Here is a 16,006-nt window from a genome sequence, read left to right as displayed (position 1 = left end):
TATCTCTTGCTAAACAAATAATGTTTGCACCTCTGCAGCACATTTAGCAGCAATAATAGTGATAATAAACTTCTACTTTAGTAAAAAAACAGTTCTAATGTGTGATGCAATAAAAACGAATGGTGTCCATTTATTAAATCCAGTCTTACTGTCCTCTGAAGAGCAAAAAAACCCAGGCGCTCACAAAGTGTGTGATGCATGACAGGTTGTTTCTTCATGTAAAATAGGTTTTTGGTTAAAAATTCAATTAAGTTGCTCTATTTTAGAGGCTCAGTGGAGGCGGTTATTTTTGATCCTGAGGACAAGAGGAGTGCACAGGATCTGAAGACAACACGAGGGTTAATCCTTTCATTACCATAGTAAAACTTTAAACAAATCTAAATTAGTACAAGAAAACGAAACAAAACGAAACAAAAAAAGGAAAACTGTGAGATAAACACAGCCTGCTGTTTTTGAATTGGAGACAGTTAATGCCAATGACCGATGTAGGCTAGTAGCCAAACTGTCAAGGACAGCCCCTCCTGTACACAAAGACTGAGGTCAGCTTAGGTATAAATTTAAAACATGGAACAGTAAATGATGATGAATGTGGTGACTGTCCCACGCATGCATCCCACTATAGCTCTCTAACAGCAACACACTGGCACTATCAGAACATGAAAAAAACTGCTGATGTTGCCTGACTCAGCATTTATTTGCCTTGCTCCTAAAAAGAAATTTCTCCTAAATCAAAGTCTTTTATACATTTAAGCAGCCTGAATTGTCACGTTTGGAGTGGTGAGAATTGTAGAATTGTCCTCATGTTTGAATCCCTGCAAGATAATAATATTAGATTCTGATGATGATCACATGATTGTGATCCAACTACAGATCAATCGCTGCTGACTTATTGGGATTTATCCATTGGAAATAATGCAAGGAACATCTGATTAAATTGTGGGGGTGTTTCCGAGTCCCATCAATTCCCGCTGCTCACTACATATTTAAATCACGTGATTTGGTATCCCTCCATAACGTACACACGCATAACACACGCCTGTGCTCAGTGCAAGGTCATCCTGTTTGTGGGTACAGCTACATTAAATGGCCACGTTCTATGTTGTCGGGATTTCTGATCATCAGTAACTAATGAACAAATGCTGCATTTCTAAAATAAAAATGCTGCATTTCTGACAATGCCATATAGGGGAACGAACAGCCTTGGCAGAGTACTGCGCTCTCTGTGTGTTTTTCTTGTTTCTGTTTGTTTTTAAAAGGAAGCAGAAAAAGAACTGGATAAATGCACCTGTTTAATTTCCATGCTGATATGTACCGGGTTCTCATTGGTCTAGCAGGGGGAAAAATTAGTATAAATATTACAAGAGAAGCAGAAGGTGTGTGTGTGGTTTTCTCTCTCACCCTGTGAAAGGATGAAGTTGGTCATTCTGGTTGCTGCGTTCGGGCTCAGCCTCGCCCAGCATAACCCCCACTTTAAGCATGGAAGGACGTCCATCGTCCATCTCTTTGAGTGGCGCTGGGCCGACATCGCTGCTGAGTGTGAACGCTTCTTGGGTCCCAAAGGCTTTGGAGATGTTCAGGTATGTACGGCTGAATTTAAGTGTGCAGCTTATTCTAGTTCTGCAGAAGAACTGACAATAAAGTAATAAAAAGAATTATTGCACAGATTACTACAACTGGTATGAAAGAGTTATTTGAAATAGTTTCACTAGCAAAGACCACACTCAATTTGAACAAGTGAAAAGGGCCGACTGGTATGTATAGACGACGTGCACCAGGAAGGGGAATGATTGAGGCGTGGTCCTGCTCGTGAACCTCAGCTAAGGATTTTAGCTCCATTTACCATGTATTCACTGTGTATTCTGTAAATTACAGTAAAAGTGATTTTCCATTCATCCAATCTCTATACTCCGCTTTATCCTCACTGGGGTCATGGGGGGTGCTGGAGTCTATCCCAGCTGACTCGGGTGAAGGCAGGGGACACCCTGGACAGGTCGCCAGTCTGTCACAGGGCTACATACACAGACACACATTCACACTCACGGGCAATTTAGAGTAACCAATTAACCTCAGCATGTTTTTAGACCGTGGGAGGAAGCCGGAATACCCGGAGAAAACCCACGCATGCACAGGGAGAACATGCAAACTCCATGCAGAAAGATCCCAGGCCCACCCCGGGATTTGAACCGGGGATCTTCTTGCTGCAAGGCAAAAGTGCTAACCACTACTCCACTGTGCAGTCCATGTGATTGTGTTTGTTAAATTAAAAAATACTGAAATATTAAGATGACAAACATGATTCAAACTTTTCTGCTGGTGTCATAAAAGTAATAATAACTAATGTTTATTCACCTTTTTTTTTTAAAATCAGATCTCTCCTCCAAGTGAGAACATTGTGCTGGACCATCCCTGGAGACCCTGGTATCAGAGATACCAACCCGTCAGCTACAAGTTGTGCTCCAGGTCTGGCAGTGAGAGCGACCTGAAGAACATGATCTCCAGATGCAACAAAGTTGGGGTAAACAACAAATTGCCACTTCATGCTTTTTGCATTAGTATCAAAACGTTTACGGACAAGAATAACATAACACCTTGAAGTACAGGAAAAACTAATAAAGACCCACAATGCTACAATTTAGCAAATTACCACAGAATGAACTTAACATAAAAATAAAATAAGGAAAAAATATTAGTGATAGAAGACAAATGTTGATTTGGTGTGTTGCACTTTCAACACTATTTATTGCAATAGGTCAACGTCTATGCGGCTGGTGGAGAGGGAACCCACTCCGCATGTGGCAGCTGGTTCAGTACCGGCAAAGAAGACTTCCCCAGTGTCCCCTATTCCTATTTGGACTTCAATGACAACAAATGCCACACTTCCAATAGTGAAATTCAGAACTATAATGACAAATATCAGGTAATAATGTAACAGAGAAGCACTGTCAGAACGGTGAAATTTACAGTTTTATCTTTAGAACTTTTTCCATGTCATCAAGGAATCCATACAACAACATTTATTCACACAGATCCACAGTTTGACTTAGTCACATTGAACCCTATTATTTTAATTTAGTTGATCATGCACAAGTCTGACCACCGTCATAAATGTTTTGAGCAATCAGGATGACAGTAGTAACAGGAAAAATGTATTTATAAAAATGGAAATTTGGTAGATTATATCTGCAAGAAGACTTTTAAAACATGCGTAACGGTGTGATTATCAAGTCCTCCAGGTGCGTAACTGTCGTCTGGTTAGTCTGTTGGACCTCGCCTTGGAGAAAGAATATGTCAGGGGCAAGGTGGTTAACCCTTTACGCTTCAGTGCATCGTAGGTGTACCGCCGGCGGTACACCTACTAATTTGCATAGGAATTTCAAGAATGTCCGACGGCTGCAAACACGATTATACAAACACTATACGCCGATGGAAAGCTTAGATTCTCATGAATCCGCCGTTATAAACCACTTTCAGATGCGATTACTACAGCGGGTGAGAAAAACACATTTGTCCGACAAAAACGAATATTCATCCATCCGTTCTCTATACACGGCTTCAACGCACACAGCGCGACTCACATTTCCGGGTTCATTACTCCACACAAAAAAAAGATTCCATAAAAAACGGCCATAATCCAACCTTTTACATCCAGATGACACAAGCCAGTAAACTGTTTTGTCCAAAACATGTCCTGAAGTCGTATAAAATCCCCGAATCGGTCATTTTCAAGGAAATGCACCTCGTGATGCCCGTCCAATATTCCCCGTATTTTTCGTAATTTTTTTTATTTAAAAATAGAATATTAGCGATTTTTTGTACTGAAAACGGCTGGAATTGACTGAAGCTTAAAGGGTTAACTACTTGAACAGCCTGATTGCCATAGGTGTGGCTGGTTTCAGAGTAGACACCAGCAAGCACATGTGGCCTGGTGACCTGCAGGTTATCTACGGTCGTCTTAACAACCTCAACACCAAATGGTTCTCCAGTGGCTCCAAACCCTGCATCTTCTCAGAGGTAGTTATCCCAAAATGCTTTTATAAAGGTCCCTCAAATATACTGGTCGAAGATCTCAAAAAGACAGAAGAAAATGTATGGAGATTACACTATTATTATACATCAGTGTTAGTTAGGTACCAGTGCATAGTAGATATAACTATACACAACAAATACAGATATAACTTCAGTTCACATCCATATTTGACAGTTGTTTATTTTGGTAGAATATCTTGCTGTGTAAACAGGCCAGATTAACTTATTTGAACTTGATTTGCAGGGACACATGCAGATAGTGAACACAAACTGCTTCCAGAACACTTATTGTGTTCAATGGCATGATTGGTCAAGTCCCAGCTGTAATCTACATGTAAGCATGTGATTGGATGTGTGAAAAACACCCACATGCCCAGTATTTATTACTGATAATTCAAATTAGCAGTCAGCAGGGCTGTGATAAAAGAAGCCCAGAAATCAAACTGGCAAACTCTATCACTCAAAGAGCATATGATCTGGGAGGTGAGGCCATCAAGTCTAGTAAGTATTTCCATTTGGGAAGAGTGACTGAGTTCAAATATAGCGCCAAACTGGGAAATGTCTTCAGAAAATGGGGCAATGAGAAGCTGTCCTACACCAAGTATGTGTATTTCTGCTGTCTAAATCATATATCACACTGATACTGAGATGCTTTTTAACATGTTAACAATGTGTCTAATAACTAAGTGACGACAAAGTCTTATTGAAAATAGAGATGTGGAATGTCCTATGATAATGATAGTAATATTCTAAGGCAAACTGCTAATTTGTGTTTCTCTTCGCAGGAACTGGGGAGAGGGATGGGGCTTCATGCCCAGCGGTAACGCTTTGGTGTTTGTTGAGAAATAATGGACGCATGTGGAACTTACATCGATATGTTGTTTCCTCCTCCATTTCGATGTTGCACTTTCTGAAAAAGTTGTCCAGAGTGAGCATCGATGCAGACTCGCTATTTAAGGGCTGAACAGTCCACTCCCCCTCCACACTACGTGGTTTGGGACGGCCCTTAATATGGAGGACCCTCCGCGGGAACGCGCAAATGGAGGGGTAGTGTGTAGGGATAGTGTGTAGGGGGCAGTTTGGGATTCAGCCGAGGTGAGTAGAGATGGCGAAGGATGGAAGAGTGGGAGAGGGGGTTGGAGAGTTTTGCCTCATTTCCTTCAATACTTTTTACCTGAACATCAATGAACTGTTTCTTATTTGGCTCTTACATCTACTGGCTATGTATTTACATCACTGATCTCTGAACAAAACCAGTGGGGGGGGTTCCTGGTTCTGTATCTTTATATATTTATGTATTTTTAGTTGGTGTTTTGTTAACTGCATTTTTTTTATGGCAGATCAAATAGTTCATTGGGAAAAGAGCAGTCTCTGCAGTCTCCCCGGAAATCCCTTCGTCTTAAAGAAGCACACATACTTACCCTCAGTGGAGGATCAACCCATAAACATGTAAGAACAAGACTAATACTTGAAAGGATAATTATCAAATTTTTAATTGTTGTCACCTTGATAGAAAAGTGCACATTTTGAGAGTAGGCTGTGTATAATCTCATGTTAACAGGAACACATAATGCATCCTTATGACTTTTTCTTTTTTTCCCCCCAGGCTTTTAGGAGGTGATCAAAGGTCTTGAGTCATTGTTAACTTGAACTTGCATCAGGGGCGATTCTAGGATCAGAGGTTTAGGGGTGCTGAGCACCCAGAGGTGCCCAGCCAGGCAAGATAAATTTCTTCATTGTTTTGTACGTTTTAATGCAGTTTCACTCCCACATTTGTGAAAGAAAAGCACAACACTTTTTGAAAAGGTCTGTGACTAAACCATCCAATCTGATAAAGTTTATTTAAATGCTGAATCACCGCAAAGGAGGAATGCTCTGGAATCTTAAAAGAAACATATCGTAGTCCTAATTTTTGGGAAAAGACGACTCATTTAGATACAGCAGCTCCTCAACATACACAGAAACAGCATGTATGTTTCTGGAGTAAACCAGCCCCCTATACCAAGCACCAAAAAAAAAAAAAACAAACAAAAATGGACCTAGGACTTATTTTTTGACTTTCATTTGAAATGTGATGCACAGCATTTCTTTCCCTGGTCTGCACGCTCTCATCTCCCAGAGTCTCTCCTTGTTCTCTTCCTTTTATAGTGAAATTAAACAAATAGAAAAATAAATAGATAATTAGGAAAATGTAATGATGTTCTGTTTAGAATGAAGTCCACTGATATCTGTTAAGTGTGCTTCTGGAAAGCATTTACTGTGGGGAGAACACATAACCTCCATGACATATATGTAAAATTATATTGTGAAAGGATGTTTTTCTTTGTCATCTTAACAGGTGCTGTTTTGCTTGCCACTATTCTATGCTTCTTTTCTTACATGGTTCTTCCTGACCCTGCACTCTCTCCTCTCCTTCCCCTTTTTCATCTCTCCCTCTTTGGACTGACAATCATACACAAATAGATTGTATTCAGCTAGAGGAAAAATTACATAAATATGAAAAAATACCAATAAGAATACAAATAAATAACGTCCTCTCTCTCTCTTTGTAATGTCAGTCTAAAGGCAAATAACCAAACACTGTGTTTTATATCTGATAACATATATAAACACTGATCCATTGATCCAACTTACAACATTACTCGATAGATAAACCATTTCATCTTACACTCTTACCTGAACCTGGCTCTTTTCTTCTAAAAAACAATCTTTATGTCCATGATGAGGCTGTCTGTCTGCACACACACACAATAGGAGTTATAATGTTAATGGGCATCCGGTCAGTTAGCTAGTCAGTAGCACCTTGGCTTTAATATTAATTCATGCACTGAGACAACAGCTAGCTTCTCTCAGTCCAGTTCAAACAGACACTGACCACCTGTAACGTTTGCTAGCTAGAAAAAACGTAAGCTAACTCCTACCTAACAACATAAACAGTAACCTTTGATTAAATGCAGAAAAAATGAGGACTGGTAATAATAATAATGTGTTGGTACTGAGTGGTAGAAGTTCAAACCAGGTACTCTCACCACTACGGCACATTAGCTTCTGTGGGGCAGCGCTTAGCTCTGCAGGGAGAGGCACAGAGCCCGAGTTGGGAAAGTTGTGCAGGATCAAACCATTTTGAGGCAAGATGGGGGGAGGGGGGTGCTGTATTTTTGTTGTTAAAACATTACGTATCAACCAAGTACTGTATGGTTTTTTACACTTTTCTGGTTTGTTAAAAAAAAAGGACATGCGATACAAAAAATAAAAATAAAAATCTTTTAAATTTTAGGGGTGCTGGGATTCAATTTGGGGGTGCTGAAGCACCCCCAAAAATGGGCTAGAAATGCCTATGGCTTGCATCGATCTCATTCTCATGAACGCATACAGTGCCGTAGAGAAATATCTTCAAATTAACACTGAGTTGGCCTAAGGAGGAGCTGCTTGGATTTTGGTGGTCAAGTTTAGGGTCACACAGCCCATTGTTCTGTTCTTTATTTTTCAGGACATTGAATCCAGAGAGGCTGAGGCAGACATTGCAGAGAAGACCATAGGCATCTACGCAGTCCGAGCAGAGGGTCATGGTTCTGATTATTCTGATGGTCCAGGTGATGGACGCTTTGCTGATGTCAGTGTTGTGCTGGAAGGCGTGGAAGTTCTCCATAACCTGCAGAGTATCAGCCATGCATGTTGATCATAAATGATGCTTTATGGACTGATCTACGCACTCAACTTGAGCTTTTCAAAAAGCCTGAAGCGTCCATGTACCAGAAAATCCTGATGGACCTGGACTCAACCAAGCTTTCACTAAAAGTACAGGCACTGAAACTCAAATTGCTCCAGTGATTTGGCTGGCAATAATGCACTTACACAGCTTATTCCTCATTTTTCTTTTTCCTTTTTTCCCCTGGTCAGACAGGATCTTGTGTTTAAATAATCTCTTAGTTCTTGAAGGGTGCTTCAAAGAAATACCTGTTTGTTAAATGCGTAGCTGTAAAAGATTTTTTTTAGTTTTGGTGTCCAAGTATTTAACAGGGAGGTAATGTAATGTGATGCATGAGTGTGGTCGTGTAGGTGGGTTCATAGGTAGTTTCTTAGTGTGTAAGCTGGCATTGTTGTAGTGCCTCAGCTCAAACAGTATTTTTTTTCTCTCCAGATTTAGTGGGAGTTAGTTAAGTGTTTTAAAATCTTTTAAGTGTTCAAAAGATTTATTTTAAAAAGGTGCTTCAGTTCCTGCCAAAGCCTTTCATCACTCAAGTTCTTACATTGAAGGGAAACTATGGCCAAAATGCAACTTGGGGCCTTGTTGTGAATGTACACAAGTCAAACTTTTATTTAAATACATAATTATGACAAACGTCACTTTAAGATAAAGCGTAATTTAATTCCAAAGTGCCGTTTGAAACAAAATTACGCTTTATCTTAATGACGTTTCCGTCATGATGTATTTAAATAAGTTTGACTTGTTTACTTCAGTTATTCCACAAAATTACGCAATTAAAAAAAATTGCACTGTCATTTTTGCAGTTAGCTCTGTTGAGCTGAATATGTTGACAAATTTAGTGGACTTTTGTGTTTTTGCCTCATTCATGCTTTATATGCAGATTCATTTTTTTTTACAGTTGAAAATTCTACAAATTAGATTGATTAGAAAGATGGAAGTTTTTGTACACGCATTAACATTGAAGATGATATCAAAAGGCTTTAATGGCAATAAATCTGTTGAATCAACAAGGTGGTCTGATAGTTCTTATGCATCATTTAGATTATACTGAATGGAAAAGAATTACATAAGTGTGATGCATTTTGATTAGTTTATTACATAAGTATAAATATCATGTAATTCAAACAATATATTTTATGTATTTTAAATAAATACTGTCATTATTAATTTAGAGTAATTATACTTTATTAATGCTAAATACATAAACCTATGCATTTCAAATAAATAGGCTTTATTACACTAATGAATATACATCATGGAAGGTTTATTTTGTAGGTTTGTGTCAAAATTATCTAAATAAAAAAGTAAATGGAAATTTGTCATTTAATAAAATTACATAAATCTTAAAAGTTGGGGTTAAATATTTCTGTGAGTGTATGATGGAGATCAGTTGTTAAGAGCATGGACTAGTTTTTCTGAGACAGGATGTTCCTGATTTTTACAATATTTCTCAGGTGAAAAAGGAAGTTCTACAGATTTGTTTTATGTGTGACATAAAGGACATATCCTGGTCAAAGATGACTCCGAGGTTCCAGTGCGTTCTGGATTCCAACACGTGTCAGTTTTATCTTTTTATATCTTTAAAGATGCACAGCAGAGCCACACACTCTGCAGCCACTGGACATTGTTTCTGCTTTTGTTGTTTCAGAAATGTGAAATCTATATCAGCACTGGGACACATACACGCTCCCAGGATTTTAACAATTTTTAAAGATTTTTTGCTATTATTTTGGTAATCATTCCTACAGACGATATTTAGGTTTTTGCAAGTTTGAAAAACGCACACTGGTTGTCTCACTGCTGGTGTGTGTTACTATATTTTTTAATTTCAGTAGCCTACTAAATACAAGATTTACTTTACTTTCTAATGGCAGGTTAATGTGATATTTATACTGATCAACACTAAATTCATGGTCATTAATGTCAAACCATTACTCACTTTACTAACAATGTTTCAGACTTTCATTAGGTAAATTTATACAGATAAAAACCACCAGCACCTTATACATTACCGGTCAAAAATTATAGAAGAAATGAAATTCAAATAGTTCAAGTCCAATGAATAGCTTGAAATGGTCCAAAGATTAAAAAAAATAATAATAAAAAAAAGGTTAAAAAAAGGTCAGGTTACCCAAAACTGAAAAATAACGTGCATCTCAGAATTGTACAAAAAGGGAACAGAAATGGTTTAACAACTTAAAGCTGTTCTGAGGTAATAGAGGTTGATCACACCTTGAAAGTTGGTGCTACCAAATCCTACAGGAGTCCCAACTTTTCTAGATTCCTTCCAAGCCCCTCTGTCTGCATAAAGTAGTGTTGGAACACACCGTGGAACCCTCCAGAACATTGTTTGAACAGTGTTGTACTGCAGAAAGTAGTGTGTTGCTATAAAAATGGAGAGGAAAAGACAATTAACAATGTAGGTCTTTATACAAAGAGGAGAAAAGTCCAGGTGTCAGTGAGTCCAGTTTTCTTCACATCAAAAAGCTCAGAAACTGGAGGAAACTCTGACAGGAAGAAATCTGGAAGACCCAAAACCACAACAGAACCAGAAGACAAGTTTGTCAGAACCAACAGCTTCGAGTTAGGAGCTCACAGGACAACAGCTTCAATCAGCTTCATAGTGGTCGTAGTAAGAAGTCTTAGTTTCAACTGTGAGAAGAAGACTTGGAGTTGCAGGTTTGACAGGTGGATCTGTAGCAAAAAGCTGTGGCTAAGATGTCAGGATCAGAAAAAGAGGCTTGTCTGGACCATGAAACATCACCAGTGGACTACTGAAGACTGGAAGAAGGTACTATGGACTGATGGATCCATCCATCCATTCTCTATACACCGCATTATCCTCATTAGGGTCGCGGGTGGGCTGGAGTCTATCCCAGCTGACTTGGGCAAAGGCAGGGGACACCCTGGACAGGTCGCCAGTCTGTCACAGGGCTGCATATACAGACACACAATCACACTCACACCTACGGACAATTTAGAGTAACCAATTAACCTCAGCATGTTTTTGGACTGTGGGAGGAAGCCGGAGTACCCGGCGAAAACCCACGCATGCACAGGGAGAACATGCAAACTCCATGCAGAAAGATCCCAGGCCCACCCCGGGATTTGAACCGGGGATCTTCTTGCTGCAAGGCGAAAGTGCTAACCACTACTCCACTGCAGCCCGGACTGATGGATCTAAATCTGAAATCTTTGGTTCATCAGCAGGATTTTTGTAGCCGTCCAGCAGGAGAAAGGACGGTTCCTCAGTGTGCGACATTAACTGTCAAATATGGAGGAGGAAGTTTGATGGTCTAGGGCTGTTCTACTGGATCCAGGGTCGGTTCTTGTACAGAGTGAGATGAACCCTGAGCCTAAACGGCGACCACAGCATTCTGCAGCTCCATGCAGTACCCTCTGGGTAGGTTCATCCTATAGCAAGATAATGACCCAAAACATTGTTCCAAGCTCTGCCAGAACTACCTCAGGAACAAAGAACCACATGGTGAGTTTAAAAACATGGAGTAGCCGGCAGTCTCCAGACTTATAACCCATGGAGCTGGTTTGGGATGAACTTGGACAGAAGAATGAAAGCAAAGAACCTACAAGAACCACACATTTATGGGAACTTCTGCAGCAGAGAAGGAAGAACTTTCTGAAGAATATTTGATTTCCATTGTGGAAAGAATGAGTGTGTTCAGCTGTTATATCTGCCAAAGGAGGTACTTTGATGAGTCTAAAGTTTAGAATACATTTTGGTTTAAAAATTGATTTATTTTTTCCCTGCTTTCATTTCAGAGAACAATGAGACATTAACACACAGAATTTACAGTAAAAAAAATGGAAAAATTGAGGTGTTCCCAAGCTTTTGATCGGTGGTGTAAATACAAAGTCAGAGACATTTTTCGGCCTTGTGCCTTAAAGATAAAATCTTTAAGACCTTACATCTACATAGATAAAATAAAATGTGTTGTTCAACATTGTTGCATAGATAATATGCTAATAAATGCTAATTATTCTATATTTCAGTCAAGTTGGATAAATCTATTTTTAAATTAAAGAAAATGCTTGTTGTAAGACCCGACTAAGATTTTACTGTCAGAGTGGCAGACTAAATCTGATGTGTGTGTGTGTGTGTGTGTGTGTGTGTGTGTGTGTGTGTGTGTGTGTGTGTGTGTGTGTGTGTGTGTGTGTGTGTGTGTGTGTGTGTGGAAAGCCCTTTGAGCATTTATTCCATATCCTTGATATCAGACATTTGTTTTCTTCACAAGTTCGGTCTTTGTCAGCACGAGCTGGACATTCAGTCACACTAGTTATCCACTTTACTGTATTAGTTGCAAAAAAAACTCTGACTAGTCAGTCATTTTCAGCAACTAGTGGCCCTTTTGTCCAACTAGTGCCAACAGAAGTCCAGCTAGTGACACCTAGAACCACACTAGTAGTGCCAAACTCACAGCTAGTCAGCTTTTTGATGCACTAGTGGCCCACTGGACCAAACTAGTAATGTTCAAAGTCGTACTAGTTAACTAGTAACATGCAAAAGCTTTAACATGTTAACTAGTACAACATGGATTTATCTCACCAGTTACACACGTGGACAAAATTGTTGGTACCTCTCAGTTAAAGAAGGAAAAACCCACAATTCTCACTGAAATCACTTGAAACTCACAAAAGTAACAATAAATAAAAATTTATTGAAAATTAAATAATCAAAATCAGCCATCACTTTTGAATTGTTGATTTACATAATTATTTAAAAAAACAAACTAATGAAATAGGGCTGGACAAAAATGATGGTACCCATAACTTAATATTTTGTTGCACAACCTTTTGAGGCAATCACTGCAATTAAACGATTTCTGTATTTGTCAATGAGCGTTCTGCAGCTGTCAACAGGTATTTTGGCCCACTCCTCATGAGCAAACAGCTCCAGTTGTCTCAGGTTTGATGGGTGTCTTCTCCAAATGGCATGTTTCAGCTCCTTCCACATATGTTCAATGGGATTCAGATCTGGGCTCATAGAAGGCCACTTTAGAATAGTCCAACGCTTTTCTCTCAGCCATTCTTGGGTGTTTTTGGCTGTGTGTTTTGGATCGTTGTCCTGTTGGAAGACCCATGACCTGCGACTGAGACCAAGCTTTCTGACACGAGGCAGCACATTTCTCTCCAGAATGCCTTGATAGTCTTCAGATTTCATCGTACCTTGCACACTTTCAAGACACCCTGTGCCAGATGCAGCAAAGCAGCCCCAAAACATTACTGAGCCTCCTCCATGTTTCACCATAGGGACAGTGTTCTTTTCTTCGTATGCTTGGTTTTTGAGTCTATGAACATAGAGTTGATGTGCCTTACCAAAAAGCTCCAGTTTGGTCTCATCTGTCCAAAGGACATTCTCCCAGAAGCTTTGTGGCTTGTCAACATGCATTTTTGCAAATTCCAGTCTCGCTTTTTTATGAGTTTTTTTCAGCAGTGGTGTCCTCCTTGGTCGTCTCCCATGAAGTCCACTTCGGCTCAAACAACGACGAATGGTGCCATCTGACACTGATGTACCTTGGCCTTGGAGTTCACCTTTAATTTCTTTGGAGATTGCCCTGGGCTCTTTGGATACAATTCGAACGATCCGTCTCTTCAATTTGTCATCAATTTTCCTCTTGCGGCCACGTCCAGGGAGGTTGGCTACTGTCCCGTGGGTCTTGAACTTCTGAATAATATGAGCCACTGTTGTCACAGGAACTTCAAGCTGTTTAGAGATGGTCTTATAGCCTTTACCTTTAAGATGTTTGTCTATAATTTTTTTTCGGATGTCCTGGGACAATTCTCTCCTTCGCTTTCTGTTGTCCATGTTCAGTGTGGTACACACCTTTTCACCAAACAGCAGGGTGACTACTTGTCTCCCTTTAAATAGGCAGACTGACTGATTATGAGTTTGGAAACACCTGTGATGTCAATTAAATGACACACCTGAGTTAATCATGTCACTCTGGTCAAATAGTTTTCAATCTTTTATAGAGGTACCATCATTTTTGTCCAGGCCTGTTTCATTAGTTTGTTTTTTTAAATAATTATGTTAATCAACAATTCAAAAGTAATGGCTGTTTTTGATTATTTAATTTTCAATAAATTTTTATTTATTGTTACTTTTGTGAGTTTCAAGTGATTTCAGTGAGAATTGTGGGTTTTTCCTTCTTTAACTGAGGGGTACCAACAATTTTGTCCACGTGTGTAACTAGTGACCTATGATTTCTTGCACTAGTTAACTAGTGAGAGCTGAAACACCCACTAGTTAACTAGTGAAGGCCAAAATACTGACTAGTTAACTAGTGAAAGCCTCTTGAAGTCCAAATATTTAACTAGTGAAGCTCAAAATTTGTACTAGTTAACTAGTCATGCCTCAAATATCCACTAGTTCTACTAGTGAGACATTTTTTGACTTCACTAGTTCAACTAGTGAGGTCCAAAATGTTCACTAGTAGAACTAGTGAATGCCAAAGTGCTCACAAGTTAACTAGTTAAAGAGTCTTTTGAATTAACTAGTTACCTAGTGATGTCCAAATATTCACTAGTAGAACTAGTAAAACCCAAATTGGCCACTAGTTACACTAGTTGCTCTAAATGCTAATCTCTCTCTCTCTCTCTCTGTGTGTGTGTGTGTGTGTGTGTGTGTGTGTGTGTGTGTGTGTGTGTGTCTGTCTGTCTGTCTGTCTGTCTGTCTGTCTGTGACACCACTGTCTGACTTACAGTGTGACTTATTGGATGTATGCATTTCTTTGTCCTATCCAGTCTGTGTACAGAATTCTGAACTGAAATTTAAGAATTTGTAATATTTGCAGTATGTGACCTTTCCACCAGCATGAACTTATGAGCTTGGTTGACACTTTGACAAAGCCTCTTACTGCTTATAAACCACTAACCTGTGGAATACCTCTCTGCTAGCTCACATGATAAATGTCAGCCAAAGACTTAGGGTTGTGCTTTCTCTGCTCCTAACTCTAAAGATCCTTTCAGACAATAAGATTAAACCCAGAGGATTTAGAAATGCTTTCCACCACTTTTCCACCAACTTTCACTACTTTAAAGATTTGAAAGAAAACAAAACAGGCATTCCTTGTGAACAGGGCTGCACAGTGGCTTGGTGGTTAGCACTGTCCCCTTGTAGCTGGAAGATCCCTGGTTCGTGTCCCGACCTTCCCAGGATCTTTCTACATTCCCATGTACACGTGTGGGTTTACTCCAGCTTCCTCCCACAGTCCAAAAACATGCTGAGGCTAATTGGTGATTCTAAATTGTCTGTAGGTGTGAATGTAAGTATGATTGCTTGTCTCTATGTGTAGCCCTGTGATAGACTGCTATGTGTCCAGGTGTCCCCTGCCTTCACCCCCAGTCAGGTGGGATAGACTCCAGGCCCCCATGACCCTAATGAAGATTAATTGGTCCATAGATGATGAATGGATTCATTGTGAACAGTGGGGGAAAAGTAGCTCATCAAAAACTTATTTTCATAGTATGAAAGTGAACAGAAATCAAGGTGGTACACTTTACTCTTGTATGGAGACACAGATGAAACTAAATTGTAACCTTTTGATGCTTGTAATTCTTCTCTCTTTTGTGGATTTCCCCAGAAACAACTAAAAAAGATGCCATATTGTTACGGTTGAGAAATAATAGAGCAGGTTCTGTAACATCAGTGCCACTGCCTCCCTTTGAAAAGGCTCCTCTTTAGAATTTACAATGTTAAAGTAAAAATGCAAGTTTTGTTGGACACACAGAATTATTGTATTTCAACACTGATAAGTGTCTCATAACAGACTGGGGACAACTGCGTATGTATTTGTTTTTTTGTTTTGTTTTTTAATTGTTCTTTCAACAAATTGAATCTTCTTTTAGTGTTATTGGAAAAACAGTTGCTGTTTGTGATGGCTGCTCCTCTACATGCTGCTGCTGGCACACAGAGAGAACTAGGGGATACTGTTTCTGTGATCCAGAACAAGCATCTCTGTACTTCCTGTTTGCTGCACATGAATCACCATTGTGAGTGTGTGTGGTACGTGTGGTCAGCTCTGTGTACCATTACGGTACGGCTCCACTCTGACCATAGTTCACAGCAGCACCGTCAGTGTTGGTGCAGAAAAAAAAAGACTGCTGGGTCACAGGGTTTACACAACCTAACCTTTTCCCTAGACTGGTGACTGCTGATGTGGCAGATTCACGTGGACTCCATGAACAGATGGGAAAAACCCTTTCTCACCTGTCTTTTGGTCAATTCAATTCAATTCAATTCAATTCAATTCA

The 16,006-nt window shown here is 39.5% G+C and overlaps 2 protein-coding genes across 2 annotated transcripts in view; one reads left to right on the top strand and one right to left on the bottom strand.

The window, feature by feature from the left end:
• Window positions 1-16,006, bottom strand: part of ldlrad2 (low density lipoprotein receptor class A domain containing 2) — a 200,791-nt gene that overhangs the window by 90,068 nt on the left and 94,717 nt on the right. The gene's annotated exons all lie outside the window — the stretch shown is intronic.
• On the top strand, window positions 1,366-2,944 carry LOC110970681 (alpha-amylase-like). Its single transcript, XM_051948098.1, has 3 exons — window positions 1,366-1,577; window positions 2,369-2,515; window positions 2,750-2,944. Exons 1-3 carry the CDS (start codon window positions 1,410-1,412, stop codon window positions 2,927-2,929), a joined length of 495 nt encoding a protein of 164 aa, XP_051804058.1. The 5' UTR covers window positions 1,366-1,409; the 3' UTR covers window positions 2,930-2,944.

The sequence above is a fragment of the Acanthochromis polyacanthus genome, chromosome 5 (assembly GCF_021347895.1).
Source record: "Acanthochromis polyacanthus isolate Apoly-LR-REF ecotype Palm Island chromosome 5, KAUST_Apoly_ChrSc, whole genome shotgun sequence".
Taxonomy (NCBI): Eukaryota; Metazoa; Chordata; class Actinopteri; family Pomacentridae; genus Acanthochromis; species Acanthochromis polyacanthus.
The sequence above is the reverse complement of the archived record's forward strand: the minus strand, read 5'-3'. Positions and strand labels throughout refer to the sequence as shown.